Source organism: Macaca thibetana, chromosome 14, assembly GCF_024542745.1.
Source record: "Macaca thibetana thibetana isolate TM-01 chromosome 14, ASM2454274v1, whole genome shotgun sequence".
NCBI lineage: Eukaryota > Metazoa > Chordata > Mammalia > Primates > Cercopithecidae > Macaca > Macaca thibetana.
In genome coordinates this window covers 66,971,540-66,993,648 of record NC_065591.1, presented here as the reverse complement: position 1 = coordinate 66,993,648, position 22,109 = coordinate 66,971,540, and the positions used below count along the sequence as shown (strand labels likewise).

General features: G+C 50.7%; 2 protein-coding genes across 19 annotated transcripts in view; one reads left to right on the top strand and one right to left on the bottom strand.

Moving 5' to 3' along the window:
- Positions 1–22,109, bottom strand: part of RPS3 (ribosomal protein S3) — a 735,956-nt gene that overhangs the window by 50,631 nt on the left and 663,216 nt on the right. Inside the window, exon 1 of one of the 14 annotated variants that reach the window (XM_050756436.1) lies at positions 4,967–4,970. The exons of the other annotated variants lie outside the window; for them this stretch is intronic. The gene's annotated coding sequence lies outside the window, so the exon portion shown is untranslated. Of the gene's footprint in view, positions 1–4,966; positions 4,971–22,109 lie in introns of those variants that run through there. 14 annotated transcript variants of the gene reach the window in all.
- ARRB1 (arrestin beta 1) overlaps positions 14,375–22,109 on the top strand; it is a 91,437-nt gene continuing 83,702 nt past the window's right edge. For all 5 annotated transcript variants that reach the window (XM_050756248.1, XM_050756246.1, XM_050756249.1 and 2 more), the window contains exon 1: positions 14,375–14,699. In XM_050756248.1, the coding sequence (XP_050612205.1) occupies positions 14,680–14,699 (20 nt within the window). In that variant the 5' untranslated portion in view covers positions 14,375–14,679. The remainder of the gene's footprint in view (positions 14,700–22,109) is intronic.

Below are 22,109 nucleotides of genomic sequence, written 5' to 3'. Positions count from 1 at the left end.
CAGAATGGTCTGGATATCCTGACCTCATGATCCGCCTGTCTCAGCCTCTCAAAGTGCTGGGATTACAGGCATGAGCCACCGCACCCAGCCTCTTTTCTCTCTCTTTATCCTTCAAATTGGATAATTTAGATCTTCAAGGTCATTCACTCTTTCTTCTTCTGCCACCAAGCTGATAGTAAGCCCAATTAGTGAATCTTTCATTTCAAATATTGTATTTTGAATTATAAATGTTCTATCTGGTTCTTTTTAAATATGTATTTTTTGACTGGGCATGGTGGCTCATGACTGCAATCCCAGCACTTTGGGAAGCTGAGGTGGGCAGATCACTTGAGGTCAGGAGTTCAAGACCAGCCTCGTCAACATGGTGAAACCCCATCTCTACTAAAAATACAAAAAATTAGCCAGGCATGATGGCACACACCTACTCAAGGAGGCTGAGGCAGGAGAATTGCTTGAACCTGGGAGGCAGAGGTTGCAGTGAGCCGAGATCATGCCATAGCACTCCAGCCTGGACGACAGAGTGAGGTTCTGTATTTCTCTCTCTCTCTATATATATATTATATACATAAAATATATATAATATATAATATATGTATTCCATTTCTGTGCTGAAGTTTACAATCTGTTCACTAATTATGAATGTATTTTCCTTTAAGCCCTTGAACACATTTATAATAGCTGGATTCTTGTCTGATTGTTCCAACATCTGGATTATTTTGGAATCTGTTTCTATTGACTACACTTATGCTTGACTGTGGGTTACACTTTGTTCTTTTGTTTGTTTTTCACATATCTACTATTTTTTATTGTCATAATGAATGCTATAAATAATATGCTATGGCGACTCTGGATTTTGTCATCTTCCTGTGGAGACTGTGGACTTTTATTCTCTCAGGCAGTTAATTTACTGACTGATTATCTGGAAGTTGATGGAAGCTTGATTTCACACTTTGTTAGGGCAGTTTCATTTCAATTTTTTTTTTGAGACAGAGTCTCAATTTGTCACCCAGGCTGGAGTGCAGTGGTGCAATCTCGACTCACTGCAATCTCTGGCTCCTGGGTTCACTCCATTCTCCTGCCTCAGCCTCCCGAGTAGCTGGGACTACAGGCGCCTGCCACAACATGGGCCCGGCTAATTTTTTGTGTTTTTGGTAGAGACGGGGTTTCACTATGTTAGCCAGGATGGTCTCGATCTCCTGACCTCGTGATCCACCCGCCTCGGCCTCCCAAAGTGCTGGAATTACAGGCATGAGCCACTGCACCAGGCCTCAATTTTTATTCATTTTTAATTACTAACAGTTTAGAAAAGTTTCTTTCAGCTTCCAAATCTGTTATTGATTTTGTCATATACAATTTTAAGGTTGTCAAATTTGGAACAAATCTTTAATAAGTTTCACATATGAGTGGTAAGAACATTTCAAGTTTGTTTGTTTATTGTATATGCTGACTACTCTTTTTTTTTTTTTTTTTGAGACGGAGTGTCGCTCTGTCACCCAGGCTGGAGTGCAGTGGCCAGATCTCAGCTCACTGCAAGCTCTGCCTCCCGGGTTCATGCCATTCTCCTGCCTCAGCCTCCCGAGTAGCTGGGACTACAGGCGCCCGCCACCTCGCCCAGCTAGTTTTTTTGTATTTTTTAGTAGAGACGGGTTTTCACCGTGTTAGCCAGGATAGTCTCGATCTCCTGACCTCGTGATCCGCCCATCTCGGCCTCCCAAAGTGCTGGGATTACAGGCTTAAGCCACTGTACCCGGCCATGACTACTCTTAAATACTCTTTTATTCTTTAACTGGTTTGTAATCAGGACTGCACTGTAGTGTCCTATCATGAATTTTACATTATTTTAATCAATGTTGGTATTTTATGTAAAATCAGGAAACATCAAAATTTTTTCAATATCTTAGTTGTATTACTCTTATTCATTAATTGGGTTGTCAAGCAATCTAAGAGACTGTTCACCTCTGCTATTTGAAGTATGACTCTTCCTCTCAATTACTCCTTTTGGGATGATCTGAAAAAAATTGTCACAATTCATTCTTTGGGCCAGGCATGTGGCTCACACCTGTAATCCCAGCACTTTGGGAGGCCAGTGAGGGTAGATAACGAGGTCAAGAGATCAAGCCCATCCTGGCCAACATGGTGAAACCTCATCTCTACTAAAAGTACAGAACTCAGCCGGGCATAGTGATGTGTGCCTGTAATCCCAGCTGTGTGGGAGGCTGAGGAAGGAGAATTGCCTGAACCCAGCAAGCAGAGGTTGCAGTGAGTCGAGATCACACCCCTGAACTCCAGCTTGGCGACAGGGCAAGACTTTTGTTTCAAAAAAAAAAATAAAACAAAAACAAACAAACAAAAAACGCAATTCACTGCTTGATGTCTACATAATTTCTATTGATTAACTGTTTTTTTTTTTCCGAGATGGGGTCTTGCTATCTTGCCCAGGCTAGTCTTGAACTCCAGGGCTCAACTAATCTTCCCACTTTGGCCTCCCAAAGTGTTGGGATTATAGGTGTGAGACATTGTGCCCAGCCTCTACTGATATTTGTCACTTATTTTTAAAAAACATGACTTTACTGAGGCATAGTTTACACATGAGGCATGTCACATACATGATCCATAAGTTCAAGTGTACAATTCAATAATTCTTTTTTTTTTTTTTTTTTTTTTGTTGAGACGGAGTCTGGCTCTGTCGCCCAGGCTGGAGTGCTGTGGCTGGATCTCAGCTCAATGCAAGCTCCGCCTCCCGGGTTCACGCCATTCTCCTGCCTCAGCCTCCTGAGTAGCTGGGACTACAGGCACCCGCCACCTCTCCTGGCTAGTTTTTGGCATTTTTTTAGTAGAGACAGGGTTTCACTGTGTTCGCCAGGATGGTCTTGATCTCCTGACCTCGTGATCCGCCCGTCTCGGCCTCCCAAAGTGCTGGGATTACAGGCTTGAGCCACCGCGCCCGGCCACAATTCAATAATTCTTTTTAGTAGATTTACCAAGTTTTAGAATATTTTCTTCACTCTCTAAGATGACTCATGACCATTAACTGTTAATCCCCATTTTTTCCCTCCTCACCCCTGCCCCAGGAAGCTGTTAACCTACTTTCTATCTCCCTATATTTGCCCTTTTTACACATTTCATGTAAATTGGATCATACAACATATATTTTGTTTCTGTCCTTTTCCGGACCATCCATGTCATAGCATGTATCAGTATTCCATTTCTTTTTACTGCTGAGTTCCTTTTTATTCCATTGTATGGGCACAAAGGTTGAGTATCTCTTATCCAAATTATTTGACACCGGAAGTGTTTTGGATTTTGATTTTTTTGGATTTTGGATTGTTTGTATTATACTTATTGGCTGAACATCCTAAACACAAAAATCTGAAATCCAAAAGGCTCCAATGGGCATTCTTTTTGAACTGCATGTCAGTGCTTAAAAAGTTTTGGACTTCGGAGCATTTTGGGTTTTGGATTTTTGGATTTGGGATGGTTGACCTGTACTATGTTTTGTCCCGGCATTTTGTTCATCCACGATGATGGACATTTATGTTGTTTCCAATTGTTGGCTATTGGGTCTATTTTGTTTTGCCAATGAATCTTGGGCCAGACTTGAGAAACAGCCTTTATTGTTAAGGTATGACACTTCTGAGGTTTCAGTGGAAAGCCTGGTTGGTTGGTTGGTTTGTTTCCAGATGAAGTCTCACTCTTGTCCCCCATACTGGAGCGCAATGGGGTAATCTCGGCTCACTGCAACCTCCACCTCCTGGGTTCAAGCAATTCTCCTGCCTCAGCCTCCTGAGCAGCTGGGATTACAGGTGCCGGCCACCGCGCCTGGCTAATTTTTGTGTTTTTAGTAGAGACGAGGTATCACCATGTTGGCCAGGCTGGTCTTGAACTCCTGACCTCAGGTGATCCGCCCGCCTCTGCCTCCCAAAGTGCTGGGATTACAGGCATGAGCCACTGCCTGGCCTAAGCCTGGGGTGTTTACCAAATCCCTATAAGTTGGACTCAAACTTCTAATTCTATCCCCTTGTGATGGAAAACACCTGAAATCTCTGCTCAATTCTTTTGGCTTTCTATCTACTGCTTTCCACTGGGCTCCTTGGAGTCAACTCTGCTTATATATATATATATTTTTTTTTGAGATGGGGTTTTGCTCTTGTTGCCTAGGCTGGGGTGCAATGGCATGATCTCGGCTCACCGCAACCTCTGCCTCCCAGGTTCAAGCGATTCTCCTGACTCAGCCTCCTGAGTACATTAAAGGGATTACGGGCATGAGTCACCACGCCTGGCTAACTTTGTATTTTTAGTAGAGACAGGGTTTCTCCATATTGGTCAGGCTGGTCTGGAACTCCTGACCTCAGGTGATCCGCCTCGGCCTCCCAAAGTGCTGGGATTACAGGTGTGAGCTCACTGTGCCTGGCTGGGCTTATATGTCAAAGGGTTAGGCCAGACCTTTGGAAAGAAGAGGGGCATGGAGTGGGTAAGCCCCCAAATCTGTATATAGACTTATTTGGGGGCTTACCCCCTTTGTGCCCCTCTTCTTTCCAGGATTTCCCCTTCCATTTCTAGTCATTTTAGCAGCCCCTAATTCCACTCTTTAACATCTCAAGCAGCTTCCTGCTTCCTAGAGATTTCTGCCTGAGTCCTAGCTTCCATACACTGCTCAGACTGGGGAGTACCATCAGGAAGAAAGTATAGAAAAGGAGATTTCCCCAGTGTGGTTCCGCCTCCAAAGAAAGAAGTAGCTTATATCGTCTTATGCCCAATTTCTGCCTCCAAAGAAAGAAGTATAAACTAAAAGGCAGAAATGAAATCCACAGGCAGACAGCCCGGCGCCGCACCCTGGGCCTGATAGTTAAAGATCGACCCCTGACCTAATGGGTTCTGTTATCTATAGATTACAGACATTGTATAGAAAGGCACTGTGAAAATCCCTATTTTGTTTTGTTCCGATCTAATTACCTGTGCTTGCAGCCCCCAGTCACATACTCCCTGCTTGCTCAATCAATCACGACCCTCTCATATGCACCCCTTTAGAGTTGTGAGCCCTTAAAAGGAACAGGAATTGCTCACCTGAGGAGCTCGGCTCTTGAGACAGAAGTCTTGCCAATGCCCCTGGCCGAATAAAGCCCTTCCTTCTTTAACTCGGTGTCTGAGGAGTTTTGTCTGTGGCTTATCCTGCTACATAACAAGGGTGAATCCCCTCCAATTTCGGACTGTTTATGTTTGCTCTGCAGTGATTTCAAATCCTTGTTTTTATTTTTTATTTTTTATTTTATTTTATTTTTTTATTTTTTGAGACTGAGTCTCGCTCTGTCGCCCAGGCTGCAGTGTAGTGGCCGGATCTCAGCTCACTGCAAGCTCCGCCTCCCGGGTTCACGCCATTCTCCTGCCTCAGCCTCCCGAGTAGCTGGGACTACAGGCGCCCGCCACCTCGCCCGGCTAGTTTTTTGTAGTTTTTAGTAGAGACAGGGTTTCACCGTGTTAGCCAGGATGGTCTTGATCTCCTGACCTCGTGATCCGCCCGTCTCGGCCTCCCAAAGTGCTGGGATTATAGGCTTGAGCCACCGTGCACGGCCTGTTTTTGTTGTTGTTGGTTTTTTTTTTTTTTTTTTTTTTGAGACGAAGTCTCACTTTGTCGCCCAGGCTGGAGTGCAGTGGCACCATCTCGGCTCACTGCAAGCTCCGCCTCCTGGGTTCACGCCATTCTCCTGCCTCAGCCTCCGAGTAGCTGGGACTACAGACGTGCACCACCACGCCCGGCTAATTTTTTGTGTTTTTAGTAGAGACGGGGTTTCACCGTGTTAGCCAGGATGGTCTCAATCTCTCGACCACGTGATCCGCCCGCCTCGGCCTCCCAAAGTGCTGGGATTACAGGCGTGAGCCACCGCGCCCGGCCTGTTTTTGTTTTTTGGGAGGCCGAGACGGGCGGATCACAAGGTCAGGAGATCGAGACCATCCTGGCTAACATGGTGAAACCCCGTCTCTACTAAAAATACAAAAAAACTAGCCGGGCGAGGTGGCGGGCGCCTGTAGTCCCAGCTACTTGGGAGGCTGAGGCAGGAGAATGGCATGAACCCGGGAGGCGGAGCTTGCAGTGAGCTGAGATCCGGCCACTGCACTCCAGCCTGGGCGACAGAGCGAGACTCTGTCTCAAAAAAAAAAAAAAAAAAAAAAAAAATACAGGGTTTCACTCTGTCACTCCGGCTGGAGTGCGGTGACACAATCTCAGCTCACTGCGGCCTCAAACTCCTTGGCTCAAGCCATCCTCCTGCCTCAGCCTCCCAAGTAGCTGGGACTACAGGTGCATGCTGCCACGCCTGGCTAATTAAAAACAAAACAAGGCCGGGCGCGGTGGCTCAAGCCTGTAATCCCAGCACTTTGGGTGGCCGAGGCGGGTGGATCATGAGGTCAGGAGATCGAGACTATCCTGGCTAACACGGTGAAACCCCGTCTCTACTAAAAATACAAAAAATTAGCCGGGCGTGGTAGCGGGCACCTGTAGTCCCAGCTACTTGGGAGGCTGAGTCGGGAGAATGGCGTGAACCCAGGGGGCGGAGCTTGCAGTGAGCCGAGATCGCGCCACTGCACTCCAGCCTGGGAGACACAGCGACACTCCGTCTCAAAAAAAAAAACAAAAAAAAACAAAAAAAACAAAATTTTTTTGGAGATGGAGTCTCACTCAGCCACCCAGGCTGCAGTGCAGTGGCATGATCTCAGGTCACTGCAACCATTGTCTCCTGGGTTCAAGCGATTCTCCTGTCTCAGCCTCCCGAGTAGCTGGGATTACAAGCACCCACCATCCACCATCACGCCTGGCTAATTTTTATATTTTAGTAGAGATGGGGTTTCACCTTGTTGGCCCAGCTGGTCTTGAACTCCTGACCTCAATTGATCCAACCACCTTGGCCTTCCAAAGTGCTAGGATTACAGGCTTGAGCCACCGTACCTGGCAAAAAAAAAAAAAAAAAAAATTTTTTTCAGAGACAGGGTCTCGCTATGTCACCCAGGCTGGTCTTGAACTCTTGGGCTCAAGTGATCCTCTTGCCTTGGCCTCCCAAAGTGCTGGGATTACAGACTTGAGCCACCATGCCCAGCCAAATCCTTGTTTTTATCTTTTGTCCAACATTTATATTGTTATCTAGAGGAGGGTGGAGGATAATACTCTACCATTAACAGAGTCAGAATCATTTTCTCCCTGTTTTAGAAAGCCAGGCATCCCGGCAAAGGCCTCTCTGTTAGCAAGGACATCTATCCCTTCATGTTGCCTCCCATTCTGAGCTATTCCTATAACTCACCCAGTTGCATTTCACAGTGAAGTGGATACTTGAATTTTTTTGGCTGCTCACTCTCTAAACTCTTTTCTTTTTTTGAGACAGAGTTTTGCTCTGTCACCCAGGCTACAGTGCAATGGCATTATCTTGGCTCACTGCAACCTCCGCCTCCCGAGTTCAAGCAATTCTCCTGTCTCAGGCTCCCGAGTAGCTGGGATTACAGGCATGCGCCACCACCCCCAGCTAATTTTGTATTTTTGGTAGTGACGGGGTTTCACCATGTTGGTCAGGCTGGTCTCAAACTCCTGATCTCAGGTGATCCACCCGCCTTGGCCTCCCAAAGTGCTGGGATTACAGGCATGAGCTGCTGCACCCAGCTAACTCTTTTCTTATGTTTGGGGAATTCTCTATTTCATGAGTCTTACAGTAAGTCAAAGCCCACCTCCCAGAATGGAAATCTCAAATGCCATCTACCCAGTTTCTTAGCATCCTTGAAGCAAGGTTGGGAGCACATAACCTAGACTCAGTCAATCAAATGCATGGGGGACTTTGACTCAAAGATGCAGAGCCAACAAAGAGTCCATCGTGATGACAGAGGCAGCAGTGACCATACCTAGTTTCTGGGGGCAGCAACAGGGCTGGGTTTGGTGCTGGAGATCGTGGGGATGTGAACTGTGGTGTCCACTGTTCAGCAGTGGCAGCTACCTGAATATATGGCCAATAATTTTTTTGTATGTTTAAGTCTGTCAGAATTGGTTTTTGTTGATTACAAATGAGAATTTTGACGCCGGGCACGGTGGCTCACACCTGTAATGGCAGCACTTTGGGAAGCCGAGGCAGGCAGATCACGAGGTCAGGAGATTGAGACCATCCTGGCTAACACGTCTCTACTAAAAATACCAAAAATTAGCTGGCGTGGTGGCGGATGCCTGTAGTCCCTGTGCAGCTGAATGAGCGGCAGACAAAACTCCTCAGACACCGAGTTAAAGAAGGAAGGGGTTTATTCGGTCGGGGGCATTGGCAAGACTTCTGTCTCAAGAGCCGAGCTCCCTGAGTGAACAATTCCTGTCCCTTTTAAGGGCTCACAACTCTAAGGGGGTGCGTGTGAGAGGGTCGTGATTGAGTAAGCAGCGGGTACGTGACTGGGGGCTGCATGCACCGGTAATTAGATCGGAACAAAACAAGATAGGGATTTTCACAGTGCATTCCTATACAATGTCTGTAATCTATAGATAACAGAACCAACTAGGTCAGGGGTCGATCTTTAACTACCAGGCCCAGAGTGCGGCGCCGGGCTGTCTGCCTGTGGATTTCATTTCTGCATTTTAGTTTTTACTTCTTCTTTCTTTGGAGGCAGAAATTGGGCATAAGATGATATGAGGGGTAGTATCCTCCCTTACCAGCCACTCTGGAGGCTGAGGCAGAATGGCGTGAACTTGGGAAGTGGAGCTTGCAGTGAGCCCAGATTGCGACACTGCACTCCAGCCCAGGTGACAGAGCGAGGCTCCATCTCAAAAAAAAAAGAAAAAAAAGAGAGAACTTTGAAATGTCCACCTAGTGATAAATACAACAATCCCACCTTAGGAAAATGGGGACTGGAGATCTTGTTAGACAAACCTAAAACAGGCCCTGAGCCACACTGGGGAGCTGCCTTGTCTGAACCTGCTTCCTCAGGATACGGCCCCATCTTCCTTTCCAGTCCCTCCCCACTACTCTGCTTTCGCCGCAGATCCATCTGAATTCCCCCAAGCATTGTGCCCTTTCCTTCCTTCCTGGCTTTGCAGCTGTTGTGTGTCTTCTTCCTGGAATGCAGTTATCATTCCTCCCTCTGAATTGCTGACACCATGTCCTAATTGGTCTTCCTCTCTGCATCCCTTCTGGTGCATGTCCAATCCATTCTTCACACATCAGCCATAGCATCTTCTCCAAATGCATGTCTGAGCATGTGACCTCTCTGCTCAGCCTCTTCATTGATACTTGGATGAAGAACAAATTCCTTACATGACCCTCCGGGCCCAGCATGGTCTCGTTCCTGGTTACCCCTCCAACTTTACTGGGGGACACTTAGGAGGTAGTCTGGGACTAGGTAGCTATGGATTGAGATGGACAAGGAAGGAGTCAAAGATCACACTCAGATTTCTGGTTGGGCAGAGGTAGGGAAGCTCCTTATTAGTTTCTCAATTTCTAACATCTTAAAAGGAGCACATCAGTATTTTTGTATTTTTAGTAGAGATGGGGTGTTGCCCAGGCTGGTCTGGAACTCTTGATCTCAGGTGATCTACCCACCTCAGCTTCCCAAATTGCTGGGATTACAGGCATGAGCCACCACACCCAGCTCAAGTCCTTTGTTGAACAAGGAGCTGAAAACTCATCCACCCGCTACACTTACACTTCAGTCTGACTTTAGTCTGACACTCAGCTACCTGACCAGCTATGCAGCAGCTTTGGGTTTGAGTCCTTGCTCTACCTTTCATTTGCTATGCCCTTGGTTTAGGCAATTTCCCTTGTAAAGTTTTGTGTTCTCATCTACAAAGCAGACAAATACTTCCTTTCTCTCTATCTCTCCTTTGCTTCTTTTTTTTTTTTTTTTTTTAAAGAGACAGGGGTCTCTCTTTGTTGTACAGGCTGGAGTGCAGTGGTACAATCATAGTTCATGGCAGCCTCAAACTCTTGGTCTAAAGGGATCCTCCCTCCTAAGTCTCCCGAGTAGTTAAGACTACAGGCACACACCACCAAACCCAGCTAGTTTTTTTTTTTTTTTTTTTGAGACGGAGTCTCGCTCTGTCACCCAGGCTGGAGTGCAGTGGCCGGATCTCAGCTCACTGCAAGCTCCGCCTCCCGGGTTCCCGCCATTCTCCTGCCTCAGCCTCCCGAGTAGCTGGGACTACAGGCGCCGCCACCTCGCCCGGCTAGTTTTTTTGTATTTTTAGTAGAGACGGGGTTTCACCATGTTCGCCAGGATGGTCTCGATCTCCTGACCTCGTGATCCGCCTGCCTCGGCCTCCCAAAGTGCTGGGATTACAGGCGTGAGCCACCGCGCCCGGCCCAGCTAGTTTTTTTTATTATTATTATTTTTATTTTCTGTAGAGGTCTCACTATATTGCCCAGGCTGGTCTCAAACTCCTGGGCTCCAGCAATCCTCCTGCCTCAGCCTCCCAAAGTGCTGGGATTAGAGGCATGAGTCACCACATCCAGAACCCCCCTTTCTCATTTTTTGATAAGAAATTATTGTGAGTGGTAAATTTCAAGCATGTGACTAGCCCTAGTTGGAATACAGTTGGAGATGACCATCTCCTATGAGCCTCAGCTGAGAAGCCATTTGCCTTTGAGCAAAAAATCACTCTGTTGCTTAGGTGGAGGATGTGAGACAAATGGGTTGACAGGAAGAATGGAGCCCACCAGTCCTCTTGATCATGACTTCCTTTGGAGAATTACATGGAGAGTTGGAACAGACAGACCCTGACCCAAACCTCTGAGTCATCCTGGATCCTCCATTATTCACAGCCAGTCCCTCAGTATGTGCTGGCGGCTCCCTTTCCAAATATATCCTGAACCCGGCCAGGTGCGGTGGCTCACGCCTGTAATCCCAGCACTCTGGGAGGCTGAGGCGGGTGCATCACCTGAGGTGAAACCCCATCTCCACTAAAAATACAAAATTAGCCGGGCAGGGTGGCATGCGCCTGTAGTCCCAGCTACCTTAGGAAGCTGAGTCACTAGAATCGCTTGAACCTGGGAGGAGGAGTTTGCAGTGAGCCAAGATCGTGCCACTGCACTCCAGCCTGGGCAACAGAGTGAGATTCTGTCTCCAAAAAAAAAAAAAAAAAAAAAAAAAAAAAAATCTGCTTCCCAAATATATCCTGAACCCCTTTACTTCCTTCATTTCTGTGGCCACCTGTCTTGCCCAAAACCCCACCCTGACGACTGCAATAATGGGGTGCCTTGCCTCTGCTCTTGTCTGGTACCAAGTCACCTCTATCCAACAGCTAGAGTGACCTTTAAAAATGTAAAGCAGATACTGCTACTCAGCTGCTTAAACCTCCCACTGGCTCCCCAAATTCCTCATCCTCAACTACAAGTCCTATGTGACCCCAACCCTGCTGCCTCACCTGTACCACCCCTTGCCTGTTCACCAACACCAGGAGCACTGTCCTTGCTTCTGCGCCTCTGCAGTTGCTGCTCCTTCTGCTTGGGTAGTTCCTTCCCTGACTGTCCCCTCTCATTGCTGATTCTTTTCTGCAGGTCTCAGCCCAAAGCCCACCTCCTTGGAGGGCCTTTTTCTAAGTCTACTTGTCCCTATCATCCTGTTTCATTACTGTTTTATTTTCTTCATAACACTTATTACTGGCTGAGATTATATTGTAGATATACAAAGAGTTCTCCTCAACATTATCACTTTTACATTTCTTTTTTTTTTTTTTTTTTTTTTTTTTTTTGAGACGGAGAGTCTCACTCTGCCGCCCAGGCTGGAGTGCAGTGGCCGGATCTCAGCTCACTGCAAGCTCCGCCTCCCGGGTTCACGCCATTCTCCTGCCTCAGCCTCCCGAGTAGTTGGGACTACAGGCGCCCGCCACCGCGCCTGGCTAGTTTTTTGTATTTTTTAGTAGAGACGGGGTTTCACCGTGTTAGCCAGGATGGTCTCGATCTCCTGACCTCGTGATCCGCCCGTCTCGGCCTCCCAAAGTGCTGGGATTACAGGCTTGAGCCACCGCGCCCGGCCACTTTTACATTTCAATAAAATTTTTTTTTTTTTGAGATGGAGTCTGGCTCTGTCAACCAGGCTGGAGTGCAGTGGCGTGATCTCGGCTCACTGCATTCTCTGCTTCCCAAGTTCAAGTGATTCTCCTGCTTCAGTCTCCCAGGTTGCCAGGACTACAGGCGCCCGTCACCACGCCTGGCTAATTTTTTTTGTTGTTGTTGTATTTTTAGGAGAGACGGGGTTTCACCATGTTGGCCAGGCTGGTCTTGAACTCCTCACCTCAAGTGATCTGCCCGCCTTGGCCTCCCAAAATGCTAGGATTATAGGCGTGAGCCACCATGCCCGGCCATTTTATTAATACATAAATATATTTTTCATAGAGCCTGGCAGGTAAAGCAAAATTGTCCTCTTGACTTTAAATATGCAGTATTTGGACTCCTGCATGTTGACTCCACAGTCTACCAGTCTGTTCAGTGTCCCTAAATGTTGGAGCCCTGCTTTGCAAGCTGTGGGGAGAGGTTACCTGAAATCACCTGATGCATCTTTCTGGACTGTTTCTTTTACTCAGAAGTAATTAAAAACATTATTTTTACAGTAAAACAAATACAAAAACAAATACAGTAAAATAAATACACGAAGAATTTGCGTCAGTTTTTAAATTTAGGGCCAGGTGTGGTGGCTCATGCCTGTAATCCCAGCACTTTGGGAGGCCAAGGTGGGTGGACCACCTAAGGTCAGAAGTTCGAGACCAGCCTGGCCAACATGGTGAAACCCCATCTCTACAAAAATACAAAAATTAGCTGGGCATGATGGCAGTAGCTGTAATTCCAGTTACTGGGGAGGCTGAGGTGGCAGAATTGCTTGAACCCGGGAGGCAGAGGTTGCAGTGAGCCAAGATCATTCCATTGCACTCCAGCCTGGGTGGCAGAGTGAGACTGTGTCTCCAAAAAAAAAAAAAAAACCATTTAGATGTTTTGGGCATCAGCATGGAGAGATCCATTGGAGATCATATGGTTTGGTCAAACCTGTTTTATAGGTGGGGAAACTGATGTGGAGAGTGGCAGGACCTGGCCTCACCATCCTGGTTAGGGATCTCCTGTCATCAAAAAGATTCTAGTCTGCTCCTTTCCAGATCTCTGAGCCCTGCAGAAACAACAGGTGGCTTCCTCTTCTTCCCCTGTGGAGGGTGAAGCCCAGAGGCCAAGACTGGGAGGAGGGTTCTGGGCCTTCCTCCATATTCTCTAGCTCCTAACATTGCCCAGAGGTGGGCCACCCTGCCTACCCATCAGCCTTCCCCTGCCCCTCTGCCAAATCTGGACATAATTATAGTAATGATACTGCATATAAACAGTATAGGTAACTGCTTCTGAGCATGATTACAGGAGATGTTTACACACTCACAACAGCATCAGAGTAAATGATAGCTTCCTCCCTTAATACTTAGACCTTTCAGGCATAGTTAGCCAAATCTCAGCAGTGAGGGTGTGGGAAAGACCTTACAATTTCCCACTACCTGCAAAGCAGGAAGGCACCTCAGACAAAGCAGTGTCCCAGCCAAGATTTCACAGGACATCAAGAAGCCTGCAGAGAAGTGGGCTAACATCTACTGGGCACCTACTGTATGCAGGCACTTGGGGAGGCCAGCAAACAAGCAAGTTCTTTCAACCTATTAATTCTGCAGGCTGATATTAGTGTATCCTCACTTTACAGGTCCGGACATGGGTTCTCAGAAGCTTGGTGTACAGGGTCACCCGCAGCAGGCCATGGAGCTAGGCATGGGCACTTTCCACGGTGCTACCCGGTCACATCAGCGGGCCAGCTCTGCCCTCTTCCTTTATCGCCTCTTCTCACTTCTCGAAGCTTCCCTTTCCTGGGCGGCTTCCTGCAGCCCTTGCTGGTCGCGGGTCTCCGCTCAGTTCCCCAGTGTCAAGGCCGTCTACTGCCCCCTCCACCCCTTCTTCCTGTCTCTGTTGGGTGACTGGGTGTTATCTCTCCAGTAGAAGGGGGTGGGGTGGGGTGGAATGGGGAAGGGTGGAGCACAGGGCGAAGGCCTTGCCAGGCATCCCGGCGTCTCCAGCTAGGCGAGCGGCCGCAGAGAGCGCGGCCTCGGGGTCGCCAGACCCTCGGCTTCCAACCACACGCACACACAAAGGCTGCCCCGGCATGCGCGGGAGAGCGCGCTCGCACCCACGGCCGTGCGCACACACGCACAACTGCACAAAGACGTGCACACTCCTCCATCCACACCAATACACTCCCAATAGGGCCCGCACACAGCCGTGCGCCCTCACGTACACCACACCACCACCACCATACAAACACACACACACTCACTCATACGGACTCGCACGCGGGTGGACCCCTCCCCCACCACAAACGCCAACCTTGGGGCCTTGACGCGTCCTGCCGCGCTGCCCTGGCTCGCTGGGCGGCGCGCGCACACGCAGACGCACGCGCGCGCGCACACACACACACCCCGCGCGGTTCCACGCCCCTGACCGCGGCCCGGGCGCTGCGCTGCTCGGCGCGGCGGGAGGCGGGCGGGGACCCGGGGCGGGGGCGGGGGCGGGGGCGGGGCGGCGGCGGCGGCGGCGGCCGGGAGAGCGGAGAAGGCGGAGCAGGGAGCCGGGAGCGGGCTGGCCCGCGCTCCTCCTGCTGGCCGGGGATTTTCCAGCCCGGGTGCTGACGCCGCGGACCTCCCTGCGGCCGTCGCGGACCATGGGCGACAAAGGGACCCGGTGAGTGCAGGGCGGTCGCCCGGCGTGGGGCGTGTGGGGGCGACCTCGGCGAGGGCACGGGCGGGGGCTCCGATTGCGTCCTGGTTCTGTGTTTGCGGCCATCCCGGGATCTAGTACCAGCCCTCCTCCACCCGAGGTCTCCTGTGTGGTCTCCCCGGCAGGGCCGTGGGCGAGGGGGACCCAAAGGGCGAGGGCCGGGCCGCCCCATGTGGGCCGCGGCTCCTGGCCCGGACACACTCACAGCTTGCTGATACCCAGCATTGGCCGGCAGCCGCAGAAACGCGCGGGGGCAGGTTGACACACAATACACGCACGGGCACACTAACCCGTGGCACAGGCATGCTGGCGCACACACTGGCAGCCACTGGCACACGCTCATCACACACAGTGGCACGCCGTCATACACGCCTCGGTCAACACATTCTTGCTTACAGCCTTGTTGGCATGAACAGCTCACACTCCAACACACCAATTCTAACACACCCTCGTGCTAGCACACACGTGTGGGCATACACTGATACGCAAACTGTCACCTGCACTCGCTGTAGCAAACACTCTTGCTGGTACACACATCACCCTCACTGGCACACACACTTGTGCTGGCATGTCTCACCAACACAGTGGAGCGCAAGGCCACACCAACACTGACCCCCACAGACACAATCAGACTAATGCTTGCAAAGACTGGCACCCCGCAGGCACGAGCTGCTAGCCGGAGGCCCGCTGACACACACGTTCCAGGCCCCACATGGCCAGAAGTGGAAACACACATCACACGGGGTAGAACGCTCCCCACTGCCCCCAGCCTGGGGAAAACAGATCCCATTCCATCCGAATAGATCGCATCCATCTACTCTGTTCCCTTTCCCTCTGACCTCCTGAGGAGTGGCTGGCCAGGGGCTGTTTTGAACCTAGGGCTGGGAGAACCCCTCCCGTTCTAGAACCTGGCCTGAAATACTCAGAAAGAAACGGTCTATGCCTCTGAAAGGGGAAAGTGGGACAGAAGGAGGAGGGGGCTGGAGCAGGACAGCCCCTGGGGGCAGCCCTTCAGACAGGACCAGCCCTTCAGACAGGACCAGCCCTGGTCAAGGGCTCAGCATTGCCACCCTATTTTCCCTGTTGCCCTCCCCACCCAAGTGGGCACAGCAGCCTCTTCCTGGGCTCCCCCTCTTTCTCATTGTTTTCTGTCTTTCTCCTCTCCTATTCTTGTGCCTGACTTCTGCCTCCTCCCTTTCCTCCCCTCTCCTCTCCTTGGTTCCATTTATTATTAAGCTCTTGCTGTATACTAGGCATAGTGTGGGTAATCAAAGATGAGCAAGGCCCACTCCTCTGAAGGAGCTAACAGACTAGAGAGACACACCCCAGTGGGCACCACCTTTCAGGGCCACTGACAAAGCCATTTCTCACGTACTGCCATCTGAGACTCTCTCTCAACAGTGTGAGAAAGGGCTTCCAGAGATTATTTCTATTTTCTAGAGGAGGAAACTGAGGCTCAGAGGCAACTTAGGCTCTTAATGTTTAGAAACTACTTTCCAGCCATCCTCCTGACAGCTCTTCCAGGAGGTTAATTTTCCTCTTCCTGTTTTCTTTTTTTTTTTTTTTTTTTTTTTTGAGACGGAGTCTCGCTCTGCTGCCCAGGCTGGAGTGCAGTGGCCGGATCTCAGCTCACTGCAAGCTCCGCCTCCCGGGTTCCCGCCATTCTCCTGCCTCAGCCTCCCGAGTAGCTGGGACTACAGGCGCCCGCCACCGCGCCCGGCTAGTTTTTTGTATTTTTTAGTAGAGATGGGGTTTCACCGTGTTAGCCAGGATGGTCTCGATCTCCTGACCTCGTGATCCGCCTGCCTCGGCCTCCCAAAGTGCTGGGATTACAGGCTTGAGCCACCGCGCCCAGCCACCGCGCCCGGCCTCCTCTTCCTGTTTTCTAGCAGAGGAACCAGAGAGCTGGAGAGGTCATGTGATTTGCCTAAGGTCAAAAGAGGCCAGAGGCAGGGCAGAGGCTGGAGTCCACTTGGTCATGTCTCTGTGGATGGCCCTAGGGCACTACCAGGCCCCACATGGGCCAGGGAGGGGTGCCCTGCTCTGTGCTGGAGGCCCAGGCTTTGGGGGAGACAGCAGAAGATCATGCTGTGTCTGCATGCATCTTGATGGCTAGTCCCCATTGCAGCTGGCTGGCCAGCACTGTGACCTAGGCCTCTGTCCTCAGTAGGAAGGTATGTGACTCCCTCCCCAGCCACATCCATCTTGACCCATGAGGTCAGGCTTTTCTTCCTGCAGGGTATAGCAGGGAGTTGGAGCCATTCTCCACTCCTCCTGTCCTTCCTAGGCTGCCTTGTGATTGGGGTAACTCAGCCTCTCTTGGGTCTCTCTGTACCTCTCTGTGACTTGGGGGATAAGTGTCATTGCTGTCCTGCTGACATGATTGTCAGGAAGATGTGGACACCATGGGCTTCCAGGCACCTGTTGGAGACCCTGTCTCTGAGGCCAAGATATTTTCCATGACTCCCCCTGCCCTGCCTTGAACTCACTGCTGGACCGTTGGGACATTGGGCAATTGCCTTTACTTTTCCGGACCTTAGTTTCCCATCTGTAAACTGGAGCTATCAATACTTAACATTTTAAGGCTTCCCTTGTACTTACTGACTTCACTGGGCAGGGGAAGAGGCACTGCCTGAAGCCTGGAGCCAAGGCCCAGCTAAATCCACCTGATAGTGGCCCTGACCTCCCCCTCAGACTCTCCTGCAGCCCCATGAGGGCTTTCTGTCCCTTTCCAGACAGTTTGCTAAGTAATTTAGAAAAGAAGGGCAAAATCGGTAATGGGCTGTACCTTGTCTTTTTCCGTAAGCCATGAGATTCTACTTTATCTATGACTTAGAGGAGGAATCTGAAGATATCGAAAACTGAACATCAGGAATCATTGCATCCATCCCTCCATCTGGAATTGCACCCCCATATGAAAGTGACAATGAAAATTTATCAGAAACTGTCACTGCCTTCTAGGAATTCCCAGGGTCAAGGGGAAAGTGGTGTTAAATACCTGGACAGGGCTGTGCGTGGTGGCTCACGCCTGCAATCCTAGCACTTTGGAAGGCTGAGATGGGCAGGTTGCTTGAGCTCAGGAGTTTGAGACCAGCCCGGGTAACATGGTGAAATACCATCTCTACAAAAAATACAAAAATTAGCTGAGTGTGGTTGCACATGCCTATAGTCCTAACTACTCAGGAGGCTGAAGTGGGAGGATCACTTGAGCCTTGGAGGTCAAGACTGTAGTGAGCCATGATCATGCCACTGCACTCCAGCCTGGGTGAGAGTGAGACCCGGTCTGAAAAGATAAAAACAAAATACCTGAACAGGACTAATCACAGGGCAGGAGTATGATGGTTGCTGTAAAATGCTCTGGGAACAATCATATATTCATTCAACAAATGTTGATGAGTGCCTTCTGAGTGCCCAGGGCCTGGGGATTCAGAGAGGAAGGAGTCTACTCTGTCCTCCAGGGATTTAGAGCAGAGCAGGTGGTCATAATGCAGGATGATGTGTGTTGTGGGAGGCTTAAGGAGAAGTCCCCAACCCAGGCCCAGGCAGGGAGCATGGCACAGGAAGCTCTCCTGGAAAGGAGGTGGCATTGGAACTGCTGAGCTTCATCTGGAAGGATGAGGAGGCCAAGGGGGCGGGATTGGGAATGATATTCCTGGCCGAGGGTGCCGAATTTGCAATGGCTTGGAGGCAGGAAGCAAGGCGTGCAGCCTGGGGCCTGGGCTGGGGATGACACTGAGCCTTAAGAGGTAAACACAGGCCGGTCACCAGCAGCCTGGGAATGTCAGGCTAAGGAGAGAGCATTTTCTCCTGAAGTGGATGGTGAATCAGAGAAGAGTGTGAGGCAGCTGAGGGCTGAAAGCAGATGTTTTCATTTCAGAGAGATGTCTTTGGCAGCGCCAAGGAGGGTGGATGGGAAGAGCAGGCCTAGAAGCAGGGAGACCAGTCAGGAGGTTGGGGAGAAACCTGAGAACTAAGGCTGCGAGCTCTGAACTTATGCTGCAGAGAGGATAGAGCTGAGAAACATGAATGTGAATGGGAGGTGGAGTCCATCAACCTTGCTGGTCCATGGAACCTTTGCCAGGTATCTGGTGTGTTAGAATTATACGCATAATCTCAATGAATTCAACTGTAATCTAGTAACGTAGTGATTGTTGTCCCCATTTTGCAGATGAGGAAACAGACTAGGAGAGATTAAGTATTTGTTCACTGCCATTCAGCCAGCAAGCATAAGAATCCAGGCCTATTGGCCCACAAAGCCCTCTCTGCTACTCGATGCTTTTGCCCAAGAGAGGGGGCCTTGTCTGGCTCACAGTTGGCCTCCCCAGCAGCTCCCAGCCTCAAGTTGTGCATCCTTTCTGGGCCTTGCTGTTTCCACTAACTCAACAGACAACATGAAGGATCAGATTTAGACAACAGGAGGGACTTCCTGAGAGGCAATGGTAGGGAATGGAATTTCCTTTCCTGCAGATGAACTCTTTTTTCAGAGAAAGGAAGATGATGGGGACATGTAATCACCAGCTCTCTGTGAACTTTGGCTGTCATTTCTCTTGGTGGTTAAGCCCTGTGTGACCCATCTTGGCTGGAACATGGGGAAGTCCTGTGGCTTTGGCCAGGGCTGCTTGTGGGCCCACTGGGAGTGGTAGCATCGAGCCTGGCCCGTTATCTCTGATCCCTGATTCCAGGCCGGCCTCTGGGCTTCAGACTTCTCCACTGCTCTCTTCCTTCCAAGTTTGGGCCTCCTTGCCTGAGGCTGACGCCTCCCGTTGGCATGGGTCCAGAGGTCCTGAGTTGTGGGCTTGCCACTTCCAAGGCTTCTGACACTTTGAGGTGGTGGCAGTAGAACAGCAGGCTGGGAGTCAGCACACCCCAAGTGAGGTCCTGGCCTCCACCCAGCCGTCCTCCGCTGCTGCCACAGTGCTCGTGCCTACCATCTGGCTGAGGCCTGCAGGGCTGGGAGCAGCTTGGTGAGGGAGCCAGGGCAGTCTGTTATAGGCTGGATGTAGTGGGGCTTCTGCGTTAAGGGGTCTGGATCCTGGGGTAAGGATCAAAATGCAAGGGAGGGCTTTGGAAATGTGGATGAATGACGTCGCATAGGGAGGAGGTATAGAGTATGAAGAGAGGATGATTAGGGACAGCCAGGGCCTTGGAGAGCACCAGTGCCTGGGCGTGGAGAGAAGAGGGAGGAAACTGACGGAAGGCCATCTTCTTGGAGCCAAAGAAGCAGGGACAGACCCACAGAGGATGAGCTGGAGCAAGACCCCTCAGATTCAGCCAGAAGACAGTAGCTGGTGGCATGGGTTTTGGTGGAGTGGTGAGGGCAAAGCTAGGCTACAGCGGGCAGAGAGGAGTGGGAGAGGACCCTGCTTTTCTTATGCTTGGAGCAAGGCTTGAGCCTCTTGGAGGAAGGGCATGAGGCCCAGGGCTGGGAGCAAGCGGGCAGTGAAGACTGTGGGTATGGGAACCTAGGGGTTTTATCTCATCCACCCCCTCCTTCTGCCTTATGTCCAGAGGCAGAAGGCCACTGCCCTGTGCTGTCCTTTCAGGCTTAGGCTGAGGGGTTGTGAAGTGTGAGCTGGTCCTGGGGAAGACATGCAATGTGCTGGCTCCAGAAAGGTGGGGCGTCTGACTCAGGTGGGGGACTTGGAAGAAGGCTTCTTCGAGGAGGTGACCCCGGAGCTGGGTGCTAGAATATGAGAAAGAGTTAGGTGGGAGTAAAGTGTTCTAGACAGAAAGAAGAGCCTAGGCCAAGGTGCAGATACTGGTTGCAGGTGTGGGAGTGTGAGGGGTGAGGCTGTGGAGGAAGGAGCAACCTTGGCCAGTAGGCCTTGGGTGGGTGGTTTCAAGGTACTTTCTTATTCATTCATACTTCAGGCTGAGTGAGCTCCCCATTTGGTGAGCAGCTTGTGGTTCAGGGCTATTTCTGTTCTCAGTTGATACTTCCTCACCCACACTGGGTCTGCTTCCCCAGGAGATGCCTGGCAGAGGTTTGCTGAACTGGACTGAACATTTTTTTCCCTTCTTGCCTCTGCTGTCGGCCCAGGGACTCCCTAAGTGCTGAAATTAGGCCTTTCCCATTAGTGAATCCTAAGACTGAAAGAAATACTTCCCACATTAGGCAAGTTCTCAAAAGAGAGGGGTGGGGTCCTGACTCCTGCATCAGCCTGGGAAGTCCTGAGGGACAGGAATATACCACCCCTATTAGCATGGGGCGCCTGAGCTGGAGGCCTGGGAGCTCCCTCATCTGATTGGCTTTTGCAGGTGGGAGCCATGTCTCCCTCCTCAGACTAGAGGCTTCTGAAGGAAGGATATCTCCCCCATCACACTGGGGGCTACTGAGGTTGGGGCCTTGTCTCCTACGTGAGTCCTGGGATTAGAACAGGTATCATCTCAGATGGTCCCTGGGTGCTCTGCGTTCTTCCCTCCCATGTGGACAGGATGGGTCCTGTCCCAGGGGTGGCTTGAGTCCCAGTAGGGGGTTGGAGAACAGAGGGGGTTGGCAGGACAGGGTGGCTGCTTTTGAGAGGGTAACAAAGGACTCTGTTGTCCCAGCCCCCTCCCGCCTAAGGGGCCCTGGCAGGGTCATCTCTCCGGAGACGCACCTCCTCCTTCCTGGGACTGGCCCCATCTTTAGTCCCACTTCAGAAGAACTGCTTGTTCCTTCCCAGGAGACCTGGTGCCAGATGAGGCCCCTGGGAGTTGGACCAGACAGGTCCCCAGAATTCTGTGTGACTAAGGTCACCGCAGGAACTGAACAGCTTTTCCTCTGCCTGGGACTGGGCAACACCTGGCTGAGGCCACAGTTGAGCTTCTGCCTCCCTGCACCTGGGGAGGGATCTGCTGCTGTAAAAGGCCTTTAGCACTGGGAGCACTGTGACTGATGTTGAGTCAGCGGGAGGCAGGATGCAATGTCTGAACCATTCAGTGGTTCAGCAGCCCATGTATGGGCCTGGATGAGGCAGGAGGTCCCTTTCATGCTGGCCCTGGACCTGTAGCCCACAACCAGCTCACTTGGTCCTTGTGCAGCTGTACCCTTCCCTCAGCCTTGCAGGGAGGCTTGTTGAACTGGACTGAACTCTTTCTTCCCTTCTTCCCCCATCACACTGGGGGCTCCTGAGGTTGGGGTTGTGTCTCCCACATGAGCCCTGGAACTAGAACAGGTATCATCTCAGATGGTTCCTGGGCACCTTGTCTTCTGCCTTCCCGTGTGCAGGATGGGTCCATCCCAGGGGTGGTTTGAGTCCTAGTAGGGGGTTGGAGAACAGAGGGTTGGACAGAGGGCGAGCAAACCTCTGCCAGGTTTGTTCCCTCTTCACCCTTGCCCCTGCCTTGTGCAATGGGCATGGACAAGTTTTGGCATAGGGCCAGGGGAGGGGT